Below are 27,636 nucleotides of genomic sequence, written 5' to 3' on the forward strand. Positions count from 1 at the left end.
TCTGCACATTAAGTCTTAGAAAATCATTAATAAACTATTCAAAGTGGAAATATACTCTGAAGTTGAAATAATTAAAATAATCCAGAAATAATTCACATAATTTTCTTGCCCATAAAAAAAGCTGTTTTTCAAAACCATCCTGGCAGACACAATCCAAACTTGAGCCTCTACCTTAGTATTGTGTTAGTTTATGCTCCAGGCTATCTAGGCCTTTTATAGTCTATCCCCTGAGTTATGGTAAGGGGGAGAATGGTTCTGTGTGGAAGATAGAAAATAAAAATAGTGATGAATATTTTCCCACCAGTGCCTCAGGGGCGTTCACACCCAATATTGATTCAAAATATTTCAACATAGCACAGCCACTCAGGTGATATTGTGTTTGTGTGTGTGTGTGTGTGTGTGTGTGTGTGTGTGTGTGTGCATTTGTCTGTTTATTTTACACATAGAAATACTAGGAAATAACTGTAGTCCCCAAGCAAGCTTCGTATCATTTCAACTGAATCAAAGTGAAAATCCAAGACTTCCCCTGATACTGAGTTCGGAGAGGATAGTAAGTATTGCAAATATAAGTATTGGGATTGGGATAAGTATATGACTGTGTGTTATTGTTGTCTCAACAATTGATGTGGTCATCATTCATGTGGTCAACGACTGACTTTTAGAATAGTTTGGAAGTTTCAGTCCATTTCAGGCTTTTGATATTTATGGGGGTAAGTCTTAAGTATGCAAGACAGTTACATGTTGCTTTATCAGATTGATTTATTCTCTGTGTAGCATCTTAAGAAAACAGCCCAGGAAGAGGGAAGACAAGCTCCTCCCACCCCCGCTGTCTCCTCTCTCCAACGACCCCACACACCTGTGCAGAAACAATGAGGTCAGCTCTTTCAGCCAGGAGGGCAGCAACAACACTACCAGCACCCTACCCCCCAGCTGCTCGTTTCATCCCTCTTCTTCGTCCTCCTCTTCCTCACACAAGCACCGCAAGGTTGACAGCAAATCAACTCCTCTTTCCAAGACTGTCAATGTAAGCAAAACAGAGCGAAGGAACTGGTTAAGCCGAGGAGTTGAAAAATATTTTAATAATGTTTGAGCACTGTTGAACTATAGCTTAACAAGATCAATCTGGCAGTTCCCCACCCGCAAACGGAAACTTCAGAATTAAAATCAGTGTTGAGGGTGGTTTCTTTCTTGGAGCAGACCAAAAGTTTTTGAGGTGTAAGAAAGCTGTTCCTAATATTTGGTTAGCAACTTGGGACTTTTTAGCTCCAGTGCAAAAACCCATTCCAACCCTTTCCAGTGTTTTTCAAACAAAATTGTTTATGATTTAACTCATATCTGTGGTTTCATTCTGCCTTCTACATTCATCAGAATAAAAGTACTGTTTTGGGAGGAAATGTATGAGATGAAATTCACTTTTGATATGAAGTTATGCACAGTGTTTAAAAATTATGAGAGATTGCTTCATTGCATTTTGTTCAGATCACCCTACATTTAGAACATGGTCAGAAGTGTGGCCAGTTACTTCAGATCTTTTTTTTCACTTGAGCCATTTACCACCATTTCCTGTATTTTTGCAAAACTAATTACCCTTTGGAAGATTTTCAGAACGGCATTAAAGACACAAATGTATCCCATGTGTGGAATAATCCTCTTTTAATCTGTCAAAGCTGACGACTAGCCAGAAATGTAACCTAGTGGAAATGTTGCTGATGAATTGGTATTATAATTGGAGAGATGGTGAACACTAATTATCATTTGGATTATTGTTGCCGCTTCTCACAGGATGAGGATGCCTATAGCAAGCCTTCCAGCAGTTTCCATGGCAACGGTCAAAGTGACCCAGACCTGTGGCCGAATTCATCATCAACGTCGCTGGATTGCTTGGTGCACCGGAGGCCCAAGCTGATGTTTGACGATACGTAGGTTTTTTGTAATATGCGCCTCACAGCATTCATACATTCTGGACTCTCACACCCACTAATTACAAATGACAGATCAGGTGCTAATCAAGTTCATTTTGGGGTTATGTATCTCACTAACACAAGTAAAGAAGCCATTACTTATTGGTGATTAACTCCAATTTTTCTAATTGGAGAGGTTTCATATTCATTTAATGGCTGCAGGTACTAATAACATAAGTAAATCTAACATAAGTGAACTCTAGAATTGAATGTACAAAAGCCAGTAGTGAAGGTAAAGTTGTTCTACACCAGTCAGTCTAATGTAGCTGTCTTCTGTGAGTTAATACAATTCAAATTAACCCTAATAGGATATAACATCATAGGACACAAAAATAAAGAATCTCATTGAGTCACTGTCATGTTTAAAAGTCCAGTTGCTTAAAAATGTGTGAATGAAATGTGTTTTTTGGTTGTGATGATTCATACAACATAACATGAACCCTGTTGTTCCCTCTCCATTTATCTCCCACACGCAGACTTCACAATGCCGACTACTACATGCTGGAAGCCAAGAAACTGAAGCACAAAGCCGATGCACTGGTAAACATAATCATGTTTATCTTTTGTTCTTTCTTACCAAGATTATCAGTTTACGGTCTATTGAACAGACAAATGCTTGTAGCTGGTATTTTGCATTTTGTGAAATTTCAGCATTTATCATTGAAGTATTTTTTCCTCCTCTGAGCAGTGATCACTGTACCCAATTTAATGTTTATTCTGTGGCTCAAGCTTGCAAAAATCAAAATCTCACAAGTACCACTTTGAAATATTAACAGCAAGTGGCAAATATGGTCAGTTGTGAAAAAACAGTAATAACAAGAAATGGCTAATGCACTGGAGTTGGCCATTAGCTTTCAGGAGCACTCCACAGAACTCTGTGTGTCCTGTGTGAGTGAGTGAGGTTTTATGAAGTAGCGCAATGGAAGTGCTCACGTACCTCTCCACAACCCTCGGTGCACAGTGCCACACTTGATTTATACTTTATACCAATAATTGGATTCCAGCAATTATGTTTCCAGACATTGTCCTTTATTGAAAGTTACATCATATGGCCATAAATCTAGACTCGGGTATGAAAGTGGCCGTGAATACAAAGCGAGGTGAACTGATTGCCCGTGTAACGCTACATGACTGCAATCAGCGCTGGAACACGTATTGAATCTTCCATCAGCCAGCCCTTATAAAAAAGCTTACTTCAGAGGTATAGGACCTCAAGAGTTGATCTCAGTGGCGAGTGGCCTGCAAATCAATTTTACCATCACATGCTGATGAGGATGTGTCTTGGGTGTGGAGGACTGAGCGACATGACGATGTTTCTCTTATGGGATCGCATTGATAGGAGTGAATGAGAAAATGGGAAATCAATTGTCTTGCGATAGACTGCAGGACTTACACAAGAGGAAAAAATGTATGTGCGACCCATTGCCCTACTGCCTTTTCCTCTGCTGAAGCTGATACTCATTTTTTCTGATATTGGCTTGGTGCTTTCAGACACAAATAAGGTTTGCAAATAAGTGTTTCTGTCTCCATCCAATACATCTAACCACGGCCCCGTTTCCTCTCTCATCTCTCAGCTGGAGAAGTTCGGCAAAGCCATCAATTATGCCGACGGCGCTCTCTCGTTCATCGAGTGTGGCAACGCAATGGAACGGGACCCCCTGGAGGCCAAGTCTCCCTACACCATGTACTCGGAAACAGTGGAGCTCATCAGGTTAATATCCGCACGGTGCCGCCCCGCCTCCCGGCCTAACACTCCAGCCCCGCTGTGATTAAAAAACAACAGGGATCATCGCCACATAATGATCACCTCCACTGTGCAGGAGTGAGGGGATTAGCAGCCCTTGCTGTAATAACATCAATGGAAATTAAAATAGATGGACCTTGCTGGCACATCGTAGCCCAAAGAGATCTGTGTGCCGGTGATTGAAATATTTTAATAAAAAATGTGTTACATACTGTAATGAACATGAAACTGTCATTCAGCAGGCTTGATTTCAGCCATGGGTGGCTCCGAGAGAGAGCCAACAGCCCTGTCCTGTGTTTGCAGGGGCTTAGTCTTTGATTTGGAAGGGTTGCTCAGGGGAAATGAAATCTGTCTCATATGGCAGTAAGATCTGTGTTTGTTTTTTGAAGGTATGCGATGCGGTTGAAGAACTTCACCAGTCATTCAGCCACGTTAGCCGAGAAAAAGCTGGCAGTTTTGTGGTAAGTCTGCTGTTTGCATTTCATACAGGTCCTGCTTCTGCACTCTGACCGTACCATTCCAGCATGTGAAGTGGTCAAAAAAAAGTATTTATCCAAGCTCTTCAATACCCATTTCCCTATAAAGTAAGGAGTATGATTAAGGCACTTGAAGGCTCTATGACTCTCTATCTATGAGTCTGCATAAATCTATCATATATGCTGCATGTGAGGTAATCACAGACCTGCATGCGTCAATCAACGTCTGGATTTCAATGCATTTCAAAAAATTCTGGATGCCAGATCCTGTGATTTTTGCGTATCTGCTCGAATGTCACAAAACATCATCAAACGTATCTTGAAGAGAGTTTTTAAAACACAGATGAATGGATTAAGTGGCTTAAAGTGTACCATTATTCTTGTGTTTCATTTGGCTATTAGGGTATAACTAATGATGCTCTGCCAGCAGCTACCTAACATATTCTTATGCAGCTGGAGAGAAATGAATGCGCTGCCTGTCGCATTTCTGTGATGGGGTTATTTCTGGCTGGTTTTTTTTTAAGATTGGGTGTTTGCTTACAGGGCATGTCTGAAACTTTGAAAAACATTACAGAGATGGAAAATCCTACTGCCACACCACAGTGATTTAATGATGCAAATAACACAAACCAAGAGTGTTAAAATCTGCCACCACAGCCCATCATATACATTTAATGTTTTAGATTCAGCAGTCTGTCTTGCTTGGTTTGAGGTGATCTTTCCTAAATTATAAATCTACAGTATACTGGTAATGTTTGTTGTATAGACCTGTGGAGTCTGCATCGTAGAAAAGGGTGGTGGAATCAGGGACATCAGACCTCCCTGATTGGCACCATGAAAGGGCAACATACTATAAATTTTATTATAGTGAAAGTGCATATTTTACCCTGGTAACAGCCTTAAAAACTGTACATGGATCCATAGTGTTCACAGATCTTCTCAACCCTGGTTTTTGACTACTCAGAGCTGTCAGTTGTTAAGATACCTAGCCACCTGCTATAACTAGCTGGAAGACCTTTACTGCCATCAGCAAATGCTGCTAAAAACCAGTGAACGGAAAGAACATCACTCAAATATGGGGCAACATTCTGTTGAGTGAACATGAAAGGACGTATGTATAGTAGCAATCACAGATGATCTAAAACACACCAGAATAATCATGAAAAATCAGAGTTCAATTGCAAAAAGTTCTGTCATACAGGACTGTCCACCAGACCACCAGATATCATAAAGCCAGATGGGGACATTTTTGTTTTTGTTGTGATCTGTCCTGAGGCTGACATTAGATATGATTTAATAATAATTAGCATTATTATTATTCACTAAACCGAGAAATTCAAAATCAGGAAAAAATACATCTGAAAACTGGAAAAAAATAGATTTTGTTTGGCCCTGTTGTTACTTAGTGGAAAAATATCCTAGACAAAATAATCTATGTTGGAGACAAAACAAGTTCTTTGTCTATTAAATTCTAGTTAATGCAGTTCTCAGCAGTTGGCAGGGAGAGTTATCCTCAGCATACAACACTGTAATAAAAATAACATTACTTGTAGGGAAAGAGTTTGTATGACTTATGTATGGGATGGGGGTCTTTTTACTTTTTACTTCAAATACAGAGAAACGGCTACACATCATTGCTCCACCCACGCGTCATACACTGCACCGGCGAAGACACAGATACTGTGCCTTCACTTGCATAGTTTTAATGTATAAAGCTGAATTCACATCAAGCTTAAGCCATGATGATGAATCAGAGTCTGCAGTAGTGAGAAGGTTTATTTAACAGCGCTAAACTTTCTACAGATGGAATTGCTAGTCTGTGCATTAATTTTGTTGTATTAATGATAGTACTGATAATAACAATAATGATCGTGGTTGAATTTTATCAAACCTAATTAATATTGTATGTGGTTTCATACTTCTTTTACTCCAAATTCAACACTTAACCCATTTCACCCGCATGGAATATCAGTGTGTATAAATATTGATTAATACCAGCAATTTCTTGTTTTGTTTTGCATGTGCAAATGGTTCCAAGTTACTTTGGACGTTTTAATCCAAGCAGTATTTGTTTGAGTTTGATATGATGTTGGTCTTTTTGTTATAATGTTGTCTTCATCACATCGTCTCATGATTTATTTCCTCATAATAGATTTATCCATAACACCCCCCCCAAATCCCCAGAGAGTTATTCACACAGGTGTATAGTGATTTTATTTGTGTCTCCAAGATCAATGTTAAATTGTTTGAAAGACCATTTTAAAAGCTTTTTACTGTCTGAACCTCAAATGAAACCGCAATCCAAGTACAGACAATGAAACCTCCTACCTGGAACCTTATGCATTTGTGTTGGACACGTTTCTTGTTAATGTTTCTCTGCAGCTATCGATGTTTGTCACTCCTATACCTGAGAATGTTCAGACTGAAGAAGGACCACGCTATGAAGTATTCCCGTTCTCTAATGGAATATTTTAAGGTAACCTTTTTGTTTTCCCTTGTCACATTGCTTTTGGTTACACAAGAACGTGCAGAGGGAATAGATACAGCACAAGACTATCAAAGCATATTTGTTCTCTGAATCTAATGTCTTTCTTTCTGGTTAACATTTACTCATTAATTTTTCATTGTCAGTTATTAAAAGGCATTCATATTCCCAGTCTGTATACTGATTTCCTGCATCAATAATCAGCATGTGATGCCTTGTTACACTATAGATAAAAGGGCAATTAGTTCTGTTGTCAGTTTGTGTTGTATACCTGTCTGGTGCAGTGTGTGTTACCATCAACCCACTTCTCTGATGAGCGTTTTCATTTCAGAATTCAGCAAAGAACTCTCAAGCGCCCTCACCATGGGGGACCAACGGGAAGTAAGTACTGAGTTACTGAGTGTGTAGACATGTCCCATTTGGCTTTCTGGTTTTTTTTACATTATCAACAATAACACTGACTTTGGGAGATATGTTGTATATGCATGCTGCCACACCAGCATACTGAATTTACTGCTGTAATCTAGAAGGATTTATGACACAGAGTGACTTTCATTGTCCTGAAAGGGGCATTTTGTACATTCATGTTTGGTGTAGAGCAGAGTATCTATCGTCAGTAACCTCAGACCTGGGCTGAAGTTTCACAGTTTGGGATAAAGTTATCCCAAACTGTGCCGGCTACAGTTATGTCCTGGGATGAAACATTGGTCCACAATGTAAAAATCACCACAGTGACGGATCAGCAAATGAGAGCACACGGCAGGGTGAACTTTGGGTTGAGTCAACTCACAACTGGCCCACGGCCACCCACCAAGGGCTCCTAAGCAGGGCTGTTAAAACAACTGAAGATTATTGTCTCCCCCCATGGCCCTTAGGGTAGTGCTGACCAGCCCTGCTGCTATGTGTTGAGATTAACTGTCAAAACAATTAGCCTCAGACACTCCTTTCCAATAGCCGCTGTGCCACTGTGGAGACATTAGTCATAAACTGCATTCTACAAATCCCTTGTGTTGCCTTCTCTACCTGCTGGGACTGCAATCAACAGTCAAATTCAACTCCAGCTTGCTTTATAGGTTTTTGTCCTCAGCAATCATCAATCATGACTTATTTCCATTTTTCATCCATAGAGGGGATTGTTTATTTGAGTAGAACCCCAAAGAGCTGTAACGAACGGAGCTGTTAAAAAAGAACATAATTTAACTTCACAAACACATTTTCAATTTATTACTGAATTACAGGACCCAGAGTCTGCTTGTTTGGGTTTTGCGCTAAAGGACTGATTAATATTTCCACTGATTGATGCCTAGAGCTCGCTGAGTGAAATTCGAGGCGTAATTGCCTGGCAGGAAAGGCTGTAGTTTGACATGCAGGCAGGTCAAATCAGTGTTGCCAGTTAATGGTTAAGCCTGATGACAGAGTGTTATTGGCTAAATACACATCGTCTGTGTGTAGATATCAAGGATAAATGCTGACCATGCAGAGACCACCCAGAGTCACAGAGCCAAAGGGTGAAACTATGAAGAATATTGATTTCCTTAATGGCATTACACTCTGTCCTTCAGGCAAAATACAATAGGATTGATGTCCGTGTCCCCCTCAGATATAGCCTGCTTCAAAAATCAGAGTCTGAATTGCTCATTTAATCACCTTATATGAAGATACTGATCTGAACTTTCACAGGCAAATTCATGACTCTTTCTTGATGTATGACATTTAAAAGACTTCTAAATGAATCTGTAAATGAAGCAGCTGTACGGTATAAATAAATACAATATCTGACACCACAGCAACAATTACAAATGTAGTACTCAGGAAAAAAGGCCTTTGTTTAAGTTTGGCTAAAAGTTGTTAAAACTTGATTCTAAAGATATCTAAAGGATACTTCCATACCATATTGGTATATTCAATTAATTTTTTTTCATTAATCCATACTTATTTATTTCTGTATCTCTTACTGATGATGTTGTTAACCTGCTCTGACTTTAAAGAAATAGCAAATATGACTTATTTATTTCAGATTGATAAAGTTATTTATTTCTAATCTGATAAAGTTACTGCTGTGATGATGGTTGGAGAGAAAACAAAAACAAAGAATGAATGACTGAAATGATCCAGAAAAAAGGCCTTTGTTTATGTTTGGGTAAGTTGGTAAAACTTGGGTAAAACCTTGGCCCTTCTCCTCAAGAGTCCACTTGCTCTCAGAGCTCTAAAATAAGATCTGTTCAGAGGTGTCCTTGTCCCACCTGGAGTGTCAGTCCCGGGTTCATCTTGCTGTCCCGTTCCAGGAGCACGGGCACCCCGTCCCCCATGTCCCTGAGCCCATCCCCGGTCAGCTCAGTCAGCAGCAGCAGTGGCGGTCCCGTGGGCTCCTCGTCCAGTGGCAGCGTGGCCATCCCCCAGCGCATCCACCACATGGCTGCCAGCCACGTCAACATCACCAGCAACATCCTGCGCAGCTACGAGCACTGGGACACTGCCGACAAGCTCTCCCGGGAGAGCCAAGGTACCCGCCCTCCGACACAGTCCTGAACTGACCTGCGGATCTAATCTTAAATCCTTCAGGGATATAAAAATGCACAGCTATGGCTAGCGCAAATATTGTTTTTAGGTTGTTGTTGTTAGATATAAAGTAGGTGGTAATACATCAAGACAGGCTTTCAGGTCATAGCTCCTTTATTTTTGTTTGTTTAACAGTCTGAACATCAGGGTTAGGTTGTTCCATCTGACAGTGGCTTTCTTTTCTAATATTTTTTTTCATAAACTCCTTTCTACACATAAACAATAACTGGTATTCTTCAAAAAAGTACCAGGGTTGCCATATTTATAAGTGCAAGTGAACTTGTTTGTGAAAACAATTTTTACTTTGCACCAACTTTCAGGACATGATTTAACTACCATCAGCTCTAAAGCAGCATTGTCAATTGACACAGATAGTTAAATATACAGACGTTGCTATTTACAAGTGCTAGTGCTTGTCATAATACCAGAACTGTGAGTGCAAGACTTATAGTAAATCTTGTATCATGCTTGATTTCATGCCATGCAATACAGTTAAGTAAAAAATCCATACATGATTTCCTGGATTCCCACTTTTTTTCTCTGATGGGAGAAAGTCAATTGTGAGGTCCAGACATCCTTATTCCCAGCTGTAAGCACCTTTACTTCTTTAGGGCACTGTACATCTACTTGTCTAAACACAGCAAAGGTATGGAATCAATTAAATCTCTCCTTCTCTCTCTTTAATTTCTGCAGAGTTCTTTCAGGAGCTAAACTCAACAATGGAGCCGTTGACCCAGCACAGCAGCATGACAGAACTGGTCCGCTACGTACGCCAAGGACTGCACTGGCTGCGGATAGAGGCCCACCTGTTATAGTGCCGGGACTGCAGCACCATGTCACTCACACCTCCATCACTACCTCTACCAGCATAGCAATCTCCACCCACCAGGCCCCCAAGGACCTGGCTGTTTCCAGCCATTCTTCCAGTCCTACAGCTCATCCGCATCGTTTGTCTCCTGTGGTCGCTCGTCTTTGTACCCTTTTGTTTGCATTTTTGTCCGCACAGGTCGAACAAAGTGCCAGATTGGACGGAACATCAAGAAACCCCCCAAAATGCATTTCAAAGTCTGTTTTTAATGGAATTTCTGCAAAAGAACCCTTCAGGATCATGGATTTGTTTTTAGTCCAGAGGTCAAGGTGCAGTAACTTCCACCTTACTTTACTGGCAGATTTCTTTCAATGCTTAGATCGTATTTTGTATTATTTAAGAGGAACCCCATATCTTTTCTGTTCCTGTTCAACACACATTACAATGGCTTTTAGTTGGCCACATCTGATTGTGCTTCATAACTTTTCAAAGGGAGATATGTAATATCTATTTTGTATTTTTATGTTATGAGAAACAATAGGGTTTTTTAAATTTGGCAATTGTTTGTACTGTAGTTGCATGAGTAACACAATACCATAGAGTATTAGCAGGCTGTCAGACACCACACGTACTGTAAATCTATTAGTATTTTGGGGAATACCTTAATTTCTTGAGGGAACATACATATTTCCAGCCTGTAAAACTATGTTTGTGTGTTGTTGGACAGTCTTCTGGGAACCTGCATATCCAGCATCAGCAAAGGTAACCTTCAGTATTATTGATCTCACGTTAAAAGGATAAATTACTGTCAGATACATGAACTGGAATTCTCATGAACATATGTGACTGGAGGTATGATTTGGTTTCATTTGATAGTTCAGTGCTCTAAAACACTATGTTAACTCATATTCCACAAGATATTACCTGTTTTTTATCTTGAAATATTTTTATAACTTTTAAAGTCACTGAGTATATATGTGGCATTGTGTTTTCACCCACAATACCGAGAGGTTAATAATAGCCTGAGGTAGAAAGCATTTTCCACCTGGCTGGGGGGATGGTAGTTTCTTTAACATAAACAGTGTCCTTCATCTTCAGCTGTGTATTTACAGCTAGTCCCCATGTATCTGTACCATAAAGGCATACAGTCATGTTTGTGTCTTGACTGATGTGCAGTGAATCAATGAATGTCTCGAGTCTGCTTTCAAAGTTTTCCATGTATTTCTTCAATGTCTTTCTCATCGACCAGTAAAATATTTTAGTCTACTGCACACCACAGTTTATTTGACGTTGCATGTACAGATAGTTGATGTGAGGGAGTTCCTGTTGAACATATGTCTTTACCAGGATCCATGATATCAAAGCTAACATAAGCATGTGTCCCTAAATGCTGTTTTCTGTTTGAATCTCAGCGTCAGTCAAATTATTGTGGTAATGTGTGGAATGCTTTCTCCACTCTGGTGTGTTTTTTCCCTTCCCTGGGCCCTCCAGGTGGTGTATGAGTTGTCTTGCTTTTGTGATGGGGACGCGTGTATGGTGCGTTGTGTGTGCAATATGGAGACAGTTTTGGGAAAGGAAGTCCCAGTGCTCGTCAGCCGTGCTCCTTCAGCTGTAAAAGCGTGATGTGTTCCCAAACACCACTGATGATGTGAGTGTGAAATGTTCCTTTCACCACGATACAATGCAAAGTGCCTCGTTATCCAGTGGAAGATATGAGACTCTCTATTTACCATCAAGAATGAATCTAAAGGATACTTCCATACCATATTGGTATATTCAATTGTTTTTTTCATTAATCCATACTTATTTATTTCTGTATCTCTTACTGATGATGTTGTTAACCTGTTCTGGCTTTAAAGAAATAGCAAACATGTGACTTATTTATTTCAAATTTCTGATAAAGTTACTGTTGTGATGATGGTTGGGGAAAAAACAAAAACATAGAATGAATGACTCAAATGGCTTGCTAATGATCCAGAAACCAACTCCATGTAATTTGTACTGATTTAATTAGCAGTGTTTGACAATTTGCAATAACTTATTAAATCCATTATATAATGATGATGATAATAATAAAACAAACATATGCAATAGCAGGAGATTACCACTCTAAGGACTAATAGCAATATGTAGGATATCATATATAACTGTACAATACACATAACAGTGACTTTATAATGAGAGCCGAAATGATTCGGTCAAAAAAGTGCTACAAGGAAAAAAAAAGGGATTCATTTGAATTCAAGCGCAGCCTCTCCCATAATCTGTCATTTTAGCTAGGACAATGTTTGTCTGATATTTTCATGATAAAATAACTTGGCTTATAATGTTACAATCATCTGTCTATGTAAACACCAGAAAAAAAATGTTGTGTATATTCATTTTATGCAAATTATGAAATTCTCGCTTCCAGTCCAAAACTACCAACTGTCGTCCCTTTTTAGGGGGCAGTTTGTACATTTCAAGTGGCTTTTTCACAGCTGTTCCTTCTAGTGCCAGAGACAAGCCATTCTGTCTGGGAAATCTGTGCCCCTTTGGCTGCCAGTCAGCACCAGTGTGCACTGGCTCTCTCAGCACTATACTATCCCAGAGTATAAACAAGTGCCTATACTTTCAGGCAAAGTCTGCCACAAATTAATTTGAAGATTGATCAAGTTCCACTGAAATTACAATATCTATTTAGTCCTAGCATACCCCGGGAATAATGAGAAAGAACATTAAATGAGGAACTACTTTTTTACCAATAAAAATTAAAAAGCTTTTACAACACTAACTTTCACAATGTGGCCTTCTTGTTTAGTGTCTTTAGATATTTTGGCTCGTATCTGAAGGTGGCAGTATAGTATTGCATGTATGACCAATTAATTGGTTGTAAGGAGATCTGGCTCATTATGGATGGAATCATGATTGCAAGAAGAGTGCTTGGATTGTCCCCAACTTTCACAGTACATATTGCTGAAATATGTCTTGTTTGGAATTATGTCTCATTTGGAATGATTGGAATGACCTGGATTCCCTATATAAATGGAAAATTTATTTTAATCAAGGCTTTTCATTCAATGTTTTTTTTTCACTGCAGTGACCTTAGATGATGCTTTAGCTGATACTGTCACTGAACAATCATTAATTTGCAATATGATATATGGCAAATTATTATGCATTACCAATTGTTTATGCATCACAAAGTGCAAATGATGGTAATCATGTGTTTCTGGATACTGGACGTTTTTTATTTTTTTGTTCGGTCTTGTTTTCCTGTGCACAGTTCTGTTGTGCAAGTGCCAATCTCCCCTGTCTTTGAGTAGAAAATAGAATCTGCTCAAAATGCATGTTATTCTGCATGCGTAATGAAAAGGCAGAAGTACTTGATTCAGCCACGGGGCTGATTTGTACTGGCTGATTTTGATCAAACTCCTCGCCGTGTGCCGTTCATTTGCCAACCACTGACGCAATGCTACTTGTTTTATGAAAACAGGAAAGTCTGTGTATCATTTTGGATTAAAAAATGCCACAAGACCCTGAGCAAGGGGCTCAGTAGGGTCTCATTCGATTATTTAAATATTTTGATGCAATTTATCCTTATTATTACATGGTAACATTCAGTTTGCAGTGAAACACTGTAAACACTGTAGCACCTAAGACAAGATAGCAAACAGTGCTGGTCAGTTAAATTTCCAATACTTCCAATACTGATCAATATTCAGTGGGTGCTCTGCCAGTGTTAAGTATTTGTCTGGTTGGGCTGCACTATTGTAATATGAAATAGCAACTGAAAATCTGAAAACCTGAAAATCTAGAAAAGCTCTTTCAAATAACAGAATAAAATTGTATCAAGCTACCTGAAGGTACCCGAGGTGGTATGTTATCAAAATGTCTTTTGTTTCAGGAAGACTGATGGGAGTTCCAATATTAACAGCATTTGAAACTTAAATTTGAAATCAGCCTCTCATCACTTTTATTCATCTGAGTGTCCCTAAACTGATGAAATAATCTCATGAATTTAAGTTTGGGAAATCAGAAACAATGTTTTATGCCAATTCTCTCTGTCAATACCTGTACAGTAAGATGAAAATTTCATCTCCTTTTGTCTTAAGGATAGTTATTATGCTGTATGAATACACTGCACACCCCTTTAGAACTGATGGAAATTACTGCAGTAGAAGTGTATTGCCTTGAAACTACTGCAGATATGTAACAGATATGTAACATTTCATCTCCTGGCAGCGTGGTGTTTCGTATTCTGTCCAGTTAAGTGTTCTGTTGCTGCAGTCGATTCAATGCAATCTGACCTGGAGTGTGTTATGCTTCTGTTATGCAGATATTTCTTTAAAGAGGGAAAAGTTGTGATAGTGTGCATATAGTTTCTGACAAAATTCCGTATTTGCTTACAATATGCCATACTTTGTACTCTTCAATGGAAATGTAATTCACCACAAGAAAGTCCATGGAAAGTCTAGGAACTAAAACTATTGGTACTGTTAGTCACATAATGGAACATGATGGGGGAGAGTTGACAGTGTTTGTTAGACTTGTTTCCTAATGTCAAATTCTGTCTGATCAAAGTATTTGGGTCTTCACAACATACAAATTAAAAGTGTTGCGGTTTACCTTAAAACATATTCTTTGTGTGCGTATAAGAGACACATTTAGCATGTCAGAAGTTAAATGAGAACCTGGTCATCATTATTATATAGTAATTTAGGTTTTGATCAACAGTATGCTAACTTTTTGTACATAGGGAACAATACTGTTTCCAGTAAACATTTATTGGCCAAGCAAAGCTGACATCCATTGAGAAACAGAATAAATGTTACATGGAGGCCTAAGCTTTATAGAAATGCTACCTATTTCCTAACTGATGCTTGATGTTGATCAAACGTCAGGGGAGAACAGGGTTACTATCCAAGTCAATAGCCTTTTCACTCTCACTGAGGTTTGGCAGGCAAGGAAGGACACTGTTGTAAACAGAATTGCATTGACAGAAGAAGTCTTTGTTCTAAGCATGCTCCCCTTGTAAAGTTTTTAGTTTGTTTTTGTACAGAGCAGGGTAATTGTTATGCTGTTGATTACATATTGTATAGTTGTTCATTTTCTATTGCTTTGTGTATAAAGAAACTTTCCTGCCTGGTTAGCTTTGTATTTCAAATGTGTTGCACAAGTTACAAGGTCTGCAGAGATTTTTTTAATTATATTATTTTTGCTTAATTGTATGTTTATTTTATAAGAATACTGTCATATGTATTGTACAAAAATGTAAACTGTAGAGTTGTTGTTTTTAAATGTTTAATGTCTCAAAAAATGTATAACCAGTATAATTGCTTCTCTGTAAGAGGGCCCAATTATGCTATTGTATGGAAATGAAGAAATTGGAGAAAGAAATTTTTATTAAACATTTCTGTAAACTCATGACATTGTGATTTGTATTTTTGGTTAGGTTTATTGATTTCTTTTTGTACTGTACTGCAACTGACTCCCCACAAATCCTTTTGGAAAGCATGTGTCAAAATGTAAACCACATTGCTACAATCGCAGTGCCTTTAAATAGACGGGCTGTAAATTGATTCTTTGTAAAGTCATTATCATCATTGCAGGAGAGTGAATGTGTTATGTTGATACATGTATGTTCTTCATTCCTGGCAGGAATTATGACCTCTGCTACAGCACTAATACTGCATTGACCCATACTACCCTACAGAAATCAACAAAAGGTTCTCCTCATAAATAAAGAGTCCAGGGAAATGGTTCTCACAGTTACCCAGGGGACATTTAATTTATGTTTCATCTTCCCCTTAATATGAAATGTGATATCATGAATCCAAAATTACTTTCATATAAATTATCTTTGGCTACTGGTCCTTGTAATACTACATCAACCTTCATCAGACTAATAGCTGCTTATTTATTTGTTCATTGATTGAAATATGTACATAATCCATGCCTATTATCTGATAATATTTCCGGTGAGTAAGTTAAATAACCCTTTGAAGATGCTTACATTGTCGGATGAAGGTCTTCTACTAGAGTGAAAATCCCACCTGCTAAATAATTTCTTAAATTAGATTTCTGAAACCCTTTTATTTACTGGTTCCAAGCATTTCATTTATTCTTGGCACTGTGCCAGCTCCCTGACAGTTAAGATTTATTGAGTTAATTGCCTGGGGTAACCATGCAATAAAATCATCTCAAAGATAAATTTTCATGGCACAGCGAACCATCAAGGCAATTTTTCAACTGCTATGGCTATATTTCCGCAGGTTACAGGTGCAAATTTGTTCCAAGTCGAAGCATCTCATTAGCACCGTGACTTAATCTGGTTGAATTTTTTAAAACAAGCTTTAAACAGTAAGGATGAAGTCTTGAGGGAAGATTTGGTATTTTACTAATTGGTGCGTCCATTGCCCATGTGAAATTGAAAGACATTCATTAGGAATGGTATGGGAATTCACTTACCCTGGTAAAGCATTCATCTTCAGTGCAGTTTTGAAATCTGGAATCTCCCAGTATATATCAGTATTTAAAATGTGTTGTGAGTTTACATTAAAGGCTGTCGCAGAGGATACAAATACAACGTGTAAGCACTGCTTCAGATTTTAGTGTATCCAATAGCTTTTGGAGATCCCATGGTCCATGCATCCTGCAGAACAAAATTAAGCAAGGAGACACCACACCCCAGACAAGGCAATACAGAGCACACACATTAAAGGAGGGCAATTAGGGGTGAATATAGGGAACAGCTCTTTTAAGAATGGAGAAAACCAAGAGGGTCATTCCATGCAGACACAGTAAGATTTTGACCCAGAACCATTGATCTGTGATGCATTTGATGTACCTGCTGTGCCTACATGCCACCCTGACATCGCAATGTATAATGTGTTATGTGTATAATATAGTATGAGCAGCTCTGAACCAGCTTTTTACGCATTTGATAAATCTGAACAATGTGGACCCATCTGTAGAAAATTTAGGACAGGATGCTATATTCTTATTGTTTGTGTGTTACTCAGAAACAGCAAATAACTCTGGCCTTTCTATACTGAAGCCATTTTTATCTTTTCCAATATTAATGAAAGCTGATAATTCCTTAAGCTTTGCTGTACATTTTTCACTCTCTGATAGGCATATTGCATTCTAAAGTTAGAACATCAGGAAATCAGAAGCAATTTAATGGAGGCAGAACTGCATGTAAACATTTCCTCAAGAGTCTGCAGATATCACATTGCGTATGAAAATAAAAAAGCTCTGACATGAATGCTTGTGCTCAGTTACTCCTGGTTCCCTGACACCTGCAATTCAAAGCAAAGTCTTCTTTTTCATATATGCAAAGCAATTCTCAGATAAATGAAATAGGATATGTTGGAAAGAGGTCACAGATTAAATGATTTTGTTGTGAAGTATCTGTATACGAGTGTTCCCAGTAACTGCTGGATAGTTATACTGTATGCATTTTTGTATTTACCTTCCTTCAATTGCTGCTTTGGCTCTTCACCTTACTACCAGATTTCACATATCTGAGCTTAGTATTCAGATCTGTCTGTTTTCTTGAGACAGGGAGAAATGTGTGCTGTAGCCTTTATGTTAGGTCTGTATTCTGCTGAAATTAGTGTAGTTAGAGTGTGGTATTTTCATTTAATGAAATTGAAAAAAGCTACTTAAACTGATAGTCTAACCTCTCCATTTCATACCAATCATACGTTTTTCTCCCACCACAAAAAAATACATTTAATGAGTTCTATTCACAAGCATTTAAAACTCATCAGTTTTGACTAAAGTGTGTTAAGCACTTAATTGAATGATTCTTGATTAAACTCAGTTCCTGGTGAGAATAGCACATCACATTTCACTGGCTTGTAATTTGCTGCTTGTTAGATTTATCATGACTGAAATGTTCACACAGAAAAATCTTATTAGATCTTCCATTTTACACAAAACCATTATTGCAAGTTCTCAGTCACATAATTAAACAAGACTGGATTTAATTGCCTTCAGCTGCAGCGCAATAAAGGTGTGAAATGGGCATTTCTATCGAGTCAATATGAAAAATACACATGAGGAATATGGTTGACTATCATTATTCATGTATTGTTTAAGGTCTGCTTTAATGGTATGATTTAGAAACCATTTTTGCCAGTATTAGCATTTGTTTGAAAAAAGTGCTGTTAGACATTATCATGCAATAAACCGCCTACCCTCGTGCACAGAAAAAAAACCTGTTTTGTTAACAATACTTGTACTGTACTGATAACAAATGCATTCACATATGTATTGCCTCAATGAAAACATGGCAAGCTCACATCAGTTTTCATACTAAGGGAGTAGCTTTACAACCACTTTTTGCATAATATTTTCTTAATGTTTATTCCATTTAGGTCAAACATGTGCTTATTCTGAATCTGAAGTAGTGAAAGATTTTTCTAATTATTTTTTTTCATTTGACCTCACCATCTTTCTCAAAGAGAAATAACAGCTTGAACACATTACACCATAACATCCCACACAGAGTCATAAGCACATCTCTGAGATGACTTTAGTCCGCATAATGGAAGCAGAGATTCCGCTCTCCGGATTCATTATCCACATCAGCTGTTATTAGTTAGAATGTATGCGAGAGGCATGCTGAAATAACAATCTGCCTCAGGTAAGCACCACAGTCCTGTGAAAATCCGAGCAGATCCACGGTGTGTCAGAGGCTGCCATCTCGGTAGCGGCATCTTAGCATCTCTGCAAAGATGTAGCACTCAATTCAGTTCCCTTTTTAGCTCCCTTTGGCACCTTGCGTCTGAGTGCGTCTCACTCCATCTGCCACCCTGTGGCTTATGAGGACAGCAGCACGTTAGTCATTGTGACCGGGCAAGCATGGTCACCCTGAAAATGACCTCTCCAGTAGGATACCTGTTGGGATGACCCAGCTGTGTAATGGTGTGTACAGTATGGCTGACTAGACCACTCCCTTAGCCACACCCCTAGGAGAAGTGTTATAAATGTGCCAGTTGTGAATAAAATGAGTTCATGTGACCCCTCTTACCTACGAACACCACAGGCCGATGTTATTAATGTCCAGAATGGACCATCATCTTCATTCTAATGTTATACAATGTCTATAGTGCCAGATAGGATTCATTCAAGTCAATCAAGACATTTTTATATATAGCATTAGAAGCTTTAACACTGATCCAGGTATTAAGCACTTGAAATAAAGCAGTTTTAAATGTTTTATTATTATAAATGCTAACAACAATAGTCATAATCACATGACAACTGTACCTATAATAATAATAATAACAATAATAATAACAATAATAATAACAATAACAATAATAATAATAATAATAATAATAATAATAATAATAATAATACTGTTTTATGTGCATTGCAATGTGTGTACATTTCTGTCAAATACATATATATCTGCCTTGCCTTGGCTCACATCATCACACACAGCCTGTTGTACTTTACACCACATACATTATATCACATAATATCTTTGTACTGCTATATAAGACAATATATCACATGCTTCCTGTTTCAGAGGAAAATGACAGTTGCAGGCAGGTTTTAAAAAGGTCAAGATGTCCAAGTCCAGATGTTTCATGTTACAATGATTTCATGTTTTTCACCTTTACACTGAAAATTGTCAGTAACATGCTGTGTAACATCTCACAACATTTACTATTTCACAGTATGTCAAGATGTTTTTCACATCACATTTGTATGTACTGTCACAGAGCACTTCCCTGACATACTACAGAAGTACATTTCCCTAATATTTTCCTGTGTGTATATATACACATACACATATGTATATATATATATATATATATATATATATATATATATATATATATATATATATATATATATATATATATATATATATATATATATATATATATATATATATATATATATATATTTTTTTTTTTTTTTTTTTTTTTTTTTTTTTTTTCTCAGGTAGTTGTACATACATTATGTACATACATAAAAACCCATCATATTTCCACACGTAGTCTGGCAGCCCAGTGATGTACATAGATGCATTAGCACACTGATTTCCCCAGAATGTTTCTTGGAAGCCTTACAATGTGATTCCCCTGCAGAGGCACAGTGTGTTCCTATCAGTGCAATTGAAATTTCACTGCCTTTATGCTGTGTTGGATTCTGTCTCTCTCCTCACAACAGAGATTGAAATTTTCTGGGATGCTGCTGTATAATTAGACTTCTGGACTGTACTCTTCTGCTGGAAAACAGAGAATTATAAGAACATAAATAACTGAAAAATAACTGGCTCCTTGTATAAATATAAAATGGGCTGTGAATTTCCGGCTGGGGTGACAGTTCCTACACCACTCGTACCCTTTGGATTCAGAATAACATCTTCCTGCCTGAGAGCCTCTTATCCCCTTAGGATGATTCAGGGAGGGAATTTAGCCGCTCTGACCTCACTAACCAGGGTAGCTTTCCTTTAGGTCAACAAAGGAGTGGAAGTCTACTTCAACTTCAAGATTTGAAAGTTAAACACTAAAGAGTAACTGCACTGCTGTGGAGAGCTGCTCAAATAATTGTCCCTTCTTTTAAGAATCACAGGAAGAGGGACAAGGTTGTGCATTGAATGACACGTTGCCAAAAGAGCAATCCGCTGCAGAGTGACTATGCCTTGTCATTCCCCAGTCATCTTGGGGGCACACAGTGCATAATAGATGGCATTTCACCTGCTGGGATTTGTCCAGGGGTAAAAAATATCTGCTTGCACAGGGCCAGCTCGCTCTCCCTCTGGGTCTGCCTGAGTGTGCCAGTCTGTTTTATCCCCCTGAATATTTAACACCAGTTGTAAAACTGATATAATGTGTGAGCCTAATCCCACAACAATTTCACTAATTACAAAGCCTAATATAAGCAGTTAATGGTAATTACCACCCAACAGTAGCAGTGGGGTAAAAGTGAAATATTACCATATATTTACATTGTATCTGAGCATGTTTGCTAATGCTATGGATTTAGGGATCACCATTTACAGGCGTTGCTGTGCTGAACACATATTGTGATTCAACAGACTAGTCAATGGTCCCGTCTTCACATCATTTATGCAGGTCAGATAGTTCAGAGCATTTTTGTTGCAACACTGGTGGCATGCAGATTTATCCATTTATTCACTGTTCACACTGAATTTATTTACTCATTGTTTTTGATTTATGTATTTCATTTTGATGAGAAATGATTAAATCAATAGGCACATAAACTCGAAACAATAAATGCATAAAATGATTAGCAACTAATAAAGACTACAAATGGACCTATAATTTTTCATGTGCTCCTTGAAATTTAATTCTCTTGTAGTGACCGGCGGCAATGTAGCATAGTATTAAGGAGCAGAATTTGTAACAGAAATGTTGCCGGTTCGATTCCCCACTGGGGCACTGCTGTTGTACCCTTGGGTAAGGCACTTAACCCAGAATTGCCTCAGTAAATATCCAGCTGTATAGAGGGGTAACATGTAAAAAATTGTAACCTATGTCAGTCATTGTGGTTTGCATTGAGAGCCTAAAACCCATGTCAACTGTAGACCAAAAACGAGCAGCTATACTGCTTTAGAATGTACCATTTGCCTGGGCCTTTTTAGACTTTGTACTCATGAAGAAATAACATCTGCTGCGTGTAACAATATTTGCTATGTTTCCTGAAGCTGCAGTAGGAGGACCTTCCCCTTTTTTCACCTCTCTTTCCCTCCAGTAGGCTGGGAGGAGTGCTGTGATGTATTGGCCCTTGAATGTTATTCATTCACCGAACTGTTCCAGATGTGCAGCTATCATTCATCTTAGGGCCAACGAAACCTGCAGCCTGACCCCTACAGTGACCCCTGTGGAACACTCTCCCCCCTACAGGGACCCTCCAGCAGGTTCGCCCTCTCTGCTCACACCCCCACTCTTATCCCAAGGGAAAAGACTACACAGGCATCCTTCCTCATTGCTGACCACCTAGCTGAGAAGATATCGTTCCGGTCATTCAGTGACACCAGAGTGGCCCCACCTGCGTATTTTGGGGCAGAGGATGGAAGTTTTTTATCACCTTATTTCATGCCTGTCCAATCGTACTTGTTCTTCTTAAAGTGAAAAAAATGTTGAATTTTACATGCAATTATTACATAATTTATTTGACAGGCAGACACACTTCCAGGGTGGCCTACTGTTTAACATACTGCCCATTTACACAGCTTGATTTTCACTGAAGTAATTCAAGTCAATTACTTTACTGCAGGGTACCGTGCATCATCTGAAAATTAACCGGGCAACTTTTGGGGTACAAGTTCAGCTCCTCAACTCTGCACCACCAGTAAAAAGTTCCTGTACTTCATATTCCAAGAGACTTGGCAACTGCCTGCAGCTCCTTAAGTTCTTTGTATGTACAGCTCTGCATTGTTCCTGCTGACATTCAAATTTGTGCTCATAACATCTTGACATATTAAATGAAAGCAAAAGCTCTTTAATTAAATGCATAAATTGTTTATGTAACCCTTAGGCATTATGTTTAATTGGCCACCAGTGACAGTTTTATGGAAGTCCAATGAGAATTGATCGGTAATTGGAAGTTTTGATCATCTATAGTTAAGAAAAAAATGACCTGACTGTCATAATAAAAAAGTAAGTTTTCCCATGGGAGTGTCTTGTACAACATAAGCACTAATAATGCATATCATCCAGCACACCAGCAGCACCACGGGCAAGTGTGGCTTCATGAAAAACTTGATGGGTGGAGCTGCCTTATGCTGTCAGGCATTTGAACAAATAAAAATCTCTGTTTGCTGCAAGGAAATCACAGAGCAATGTAAATCAAGAGCATGTAATTGCTCCACCCACTAAATGGGTCAAGACACCCCACACACGCATTAAAGGTAATTAAGCGTTACCTTAGCTGCTTAACGGACACAGCTCTTAGCACTTGTTCTCTCACCGTGCTCACTGTCTGAATCAAATGGGCAGTAAAGGTGAGGGATAAGTGTTGAGAGTCTAGTGAAATGTGAATGATCCACATGGGTGTCACTATGACAGGCTTAAGACGAATAACTGTTGAACTAATGCCAAATGTCTGGGCTTGGAGGAATGGCGTGACCCGGAGGCAGGCATCAGTTAGTGCGATCGGTCCATATGCTTTTAAATTCAGACCACAGGCCTCATCATCCGAGCCTCCCCAGGGACCACTTCATCAACCAGATTTCCCCTGCTGTCTCTGCTTGTGTCTCTCTGTGCCTTTGATACCTAAAACATTCACCAAGACTGTGAAATATTGGGGCTAAGTGCCTTACTTTGCTGTAGGTTCCATATTTGCACAATCTTTTGGGGCAGGTGGTGTTTTTTTTTTCATCGGCATTACAATCAATCAGGAATATATTTCTTATTGTAGTCATTTGAATTATATGCTGAAATTTGCAACTTATCTACCTCTCTATCGTCCTAGTTATTTATTCATTACTATATGATACGAGAAGTTGGTTTTTTAATGATCCATGATAAAAAAGCATGGTTTTAAATATAAACAGTTTCTGTAGTTTAGGTAAAGCCCCATCAAAAATATCCAAGCATTTTGTGGGTGCTATATGTTCTGTGTTGAGTGAATTATACAGTAAGCAAATCAGGGTAATATTCTATTTCATCATGACATTACTCTTCACATGACCAAAGATTTCAAACAGAATTGATGTTTTAAGGTTATTGCATTACTGTCTACCAATCTAAAGGGTCATATGTAATCAAAGAGCAAGCATATAACAGCACCTTCTTGGCAGGCATGTCACAAGTTATTTCAACACAGGCTATAGGATTACACCCAAGCAAAATATTGACAGGGATGCAGTAGCCTGTTTCTAGTACTTTATGTTCATCTGCATGACCCTTTATTTTAATTCATCATTGCTCTGTTCTAAGCCCTAATCTGTAAACAGAGAGAATGGGATGTGTAATCGAGGCCAGCGTGTCCCAGCCAAGGGTCACATCTGCTGCTTTTGAGGAGATGTCGCCTGTGAAGGGGTGAAATGGGGAGATCCTGTCGGTCAGGAATTAAAGCAGGTCGAATCCTGTAATAGAACCGTTGACGCCGCTGCCTTCATTCGCATCACGTTTGCCCGAGAGGGCAGCCTCCCGGGAGGGAATTAGGGGGCAAAGTTCACAGATGTGGTGCCTTTCAGAAAAGACCACAATCCTGCCCTGAGCGTCTTCAGCTCACATCACTGTTGTTATTTTTGGTCCATGTGACAGCGTGAGTAGAAGGAACTGAATGCAAGCCTTTTATCTTTAACTGATTTTCATCAGTACTGGATGTGGGATTAAATATTTTTTTTCCTGTGGCAAAAGTCCACGGCAACTTGTGAATGTGCAGTTGATTTCATACAAAACAGGTATTTACAAAGGAAATGTTGCCAGCAGTATGACTGAGGTCTCTTTGCCATTACTGGAGGTCATTCACTGTGGTGAATGGAATGATGGTCCATTCACAATTAGTAAATGGGCATAAAAATAAGGGTACGGAACATTTGTTTTACTAGACATGAATAATAAAAACAACTGCATTCCTGTCTGTCATTCAATACATAAATATTTCAGAATATAAAAATCAAACTCAAAATATCCAGTTCCCCAGGACAGCATTCCTGGAAGAACTGTTCATCCGCTACCTTGTTATTGTTGAAGAAGAGGCAGAAATAAATTTGCCAGTTTGGAAAGGAGGCTTGCTTCTCTAGGAAAGATGATACAGAAAGGCTCCACCCTGGAGCTCTCTGGTATGAAAACCAAAGCCATAACCCAAAAAAGCACAAGCTTTTACTCTTGCCAATAAACTTATATGTCTGACACCCCTGAGGTCTGCAACCACTTCAGCCCAAACCTCAGTATTTAACACTGAAAGACAGAAAACTGGAAAGAGTATATCTCCTGGACAAACTTGGGGTGTAGCTAATGTCTCCTGAGCCACCTTTCAAAAAAGAATCGGGGGGCCTTTCCCGATTTCTTACAGATGACAGGTAGAGTGCCAATGTCAACAGAGGGAGACAGAATCTCTCAGGTCAAACATTACACTGTGGGAGCGCAAGCCACGGTCTGTTACACTGATGTGAAAGACATATTTCCATGAGCTAAAGGGAGAGGAATCTTGGACCCATCTGAAGGTGCTTCATTCCTCAGAGATGTGGCGACCGTATTTGTGCCAAGTCCATTGATTTAAAAAGCAGCATCGATTGAGTCCCAGCTTTGTCATTACCATCTTCTCTTTACAAATCCATGACAGAGGTTGCACGTTCTTTGATAATGAGAACCATGAAGCAGCTGATAAACCAAACCAAATGCTGTTTGCGGATTGCTAAGGTCAAATCACTCGTTATTCTTATCCATATTACTTCAAATTCCTTTCTCTCTCCTTTCCTCTGATGGCTTGCTAACTTGAAAAGTATGGGTATCTATCATCACTGCAATAGATTTGTTTCAAGAGACCTCATTTGTCACACAGTACTCAGCCAGTGAACCTGTCCCACATTATTTGTGTATAATGCAAAGGCTTGCGTGTTGCTAGCTCTACTGTTGAGCCCTCCTGGAATTGTCACTCTCTCATTCCATCACAGAACCAACAGAGGGAAGAGGAGTGCTGCGGTCTTTTTCCGAGCCACATTGAAGGGGATTGTAAGGGTGTACTGTTTGAACCTCATGAAACGTGTGACTAATTTAAACTCAACTTAGGGTGCCCGGGACCGTGCCTTCCCAAGATCAGTGTAACCGATGAAGACGTGATGTAATACTATCCCTGCCCCTCCCGCCGCCCCCCCAGCTCATGGTACCCACCGAGTCAGGCCGTGTTTTCGAGATGTGAGGAACGGCACAGAGAGCAGGGCTGCTGCACGGGATCTGCTTTCTCTCCTGCTCTGTGACAGAGTCCAGCCAGAATCCTACCACATCATGTGTTGAATAAATTATTATTTCCTCAGCCATTCAGTCCTGTCATCATTTATAATCCAGTAGACACAACTCCTAAAGGGCTTCAGCGAGTGACATGCCAAAATATCTTCTTTGTTTGTAATTACTTCTTTCTTTCAGGGAACTACATGAGGGGTGAGAATGAAAAGCTATGCAATTAGGAACAATGCATATGTTGTGCTGCACGGTACATCTAGGATGAATTGCAACAGCCTCCATTGCACAAACAGCTGAACTTCAGGGCCCGCTTGCCCTCCATTTGATTATAGGCCATCCCATTGTGTCCAGCATCACGGCTGCCCTCAAAGAGGGATGAACAAGCTCTTCAGCAGTCATGAAAGGAAACCTAAGAGAAACAGTTAATCAGGGGTGAAATCTACTGAACACCTTAGATGATGTTACCTTGAAGTTGTTGGTGGGACCCTGCAGAGACGTGCTGTAATGGAAACAAATGAAGGGGCTGGAGAATGAAGGCAAATCCATATCACTCTCTGTCCCACCGCTTCTGGAACAGCGAGTTACTTGATATGCCTAATCAATCTTGTGAGCCCATCAGCCCTGATCCCTCATGTGACAAAATATCAAAGGCATTCTCCATTAGCTGCACACACACACTGCAACCTGAAGGGGCTCTGTTGCTCTGTCTTCTATATACATACATACACAGACAGACACACACACACACACACATAAGTACATACACACATAGACAAACACCAGTACACAAACACACACATACAAACTTATTAGTGATAGCATATATAATAAACAGACCATACAGGAAATGCAATTTTACAGCACCCAGTCCAAGATCATTCCCAGTGTCTGCTCCTGGTCACTGATGTTGTTAATCCTCATCACTGCAGAGTTCTTTGCGTAGAACTGATAAATAATTCCAGACTTCAAAAGGACTGAATGTCCTCACTGTCTGTACACTGTCTCAGTCACTTCAGTACACTTCAGTACCAGAATTTGGTCCTAATACAATTAAAGAAGAGGGTTTCAGCCCAGAACATGATATATGAATACAATGAATACATGTTTCAATGACTGATCTTGCCATGCTAACCAGTTTGATTCATAATTCAATTACTTTATTTTTTCAGCTTTCTCGACTATTTAAAAAAAATGAAACATTCCCATTCATCATTAGGAACGTGTCATCATATGTCACCTGTCATCAGTTTTAAGCGTCAAAGCAGTCAGCATTAAGCTGAGACCTGAAACGATGACCACCTGGGTTGCCTTCTAGGGTGGCTTCACTGGTAAAATGGCCCACGTGAGTTTTACTATATGTGTTTGGCAGGTTAGATATTTTTCAGCCAAGACAGGTATCATCTTTTATACAAGGAGTTTATTTGTTTTGGGAGAAAAGCCAGATACCCAATGGAGCTCATAATGTTTGACAGCTTTTTCATGGTGGTGAAGAATATGTTTGGTACTTTAATGGTTTTCATTTGGACAGATGTTTCACATAGCATATGCCTACATTTTTGATTCACTCGTTGATTGTGGACTTTGTTTAAGAAACTCCGCCAACAGCTCTGAACACTCAGTGGAATTTCACAATCATAATGTTGACCTACATGGCACATGGTACATAAAACAGTGATACAACAACTAAGCAAAACAGTTTGGCTGGTGTGGGTGAATGGC

At 39.0% G+C, this 27,636-nt stretch overlaps 1 protein-coding gene across 1 annotated transcript in view; it reads left to right on the forward strand.

Annotated features, from left to right (window-relative positions):
• The window catches only part of LOC118775435 (AF4/FMR2 family member 2-like), a 164,620-nt gene extending 153,841 nt beyond the window's left edge, over positions 1–10,779 (forward strand). The window contains exons 13-21 of the mRNA XM_036525349.1: positions 775–1,024; positions 1,783–1,919; positions 2,438–2,501; positions 3,536–3,672; positions 4,095–4,166; positions 6,564–6,657; positions 6,998–7,047; positions 8,952–9,169; positions 9,919–10,779. Coding sequence (XP_036381242.1) covers positions 775–1,024; positions 1,783–1,919; positions 2,438–2,501; positions 3,536–3,672; positions 4,095–4,166; positions 6,564–6,657; positions 6,998–7,047; positions 8,952–9,169; positions 9,919–10,040 — 1,144 coding nt within the window. The 3' untranslated portion in view covers positions 10,041–10,779. The remainder of the gene's footprint in view (positions 1–774; positions 1,025–1,782; positions 1,920–2,437; positions 2,502–3,535; positions 3,673–4,094; positions 4,167–6,563; positions 6,658–6,997; positions 7,048–8,951; positions 9,170–9,918) is intronic.
• The last annotated feature ends 16,857 nt before the right edge of the window (positions 10,780–27,636 follow it).

Source organism: Megalops cyprinoides, chromosome 3 (assembly GCF_013368585.1).
Source record: "Megalops cyprinoides isolate fMegCyp1 chromosome 3, fMegCyp1.pri, whole genome shotgun sequence".
Classification (NCBI taxonomy): Eukaryota; Metazoa; Chordata; class Actinopteri; order Elopiformes; family Megalopidae; genus Megalops; species Megalops cyprinoides.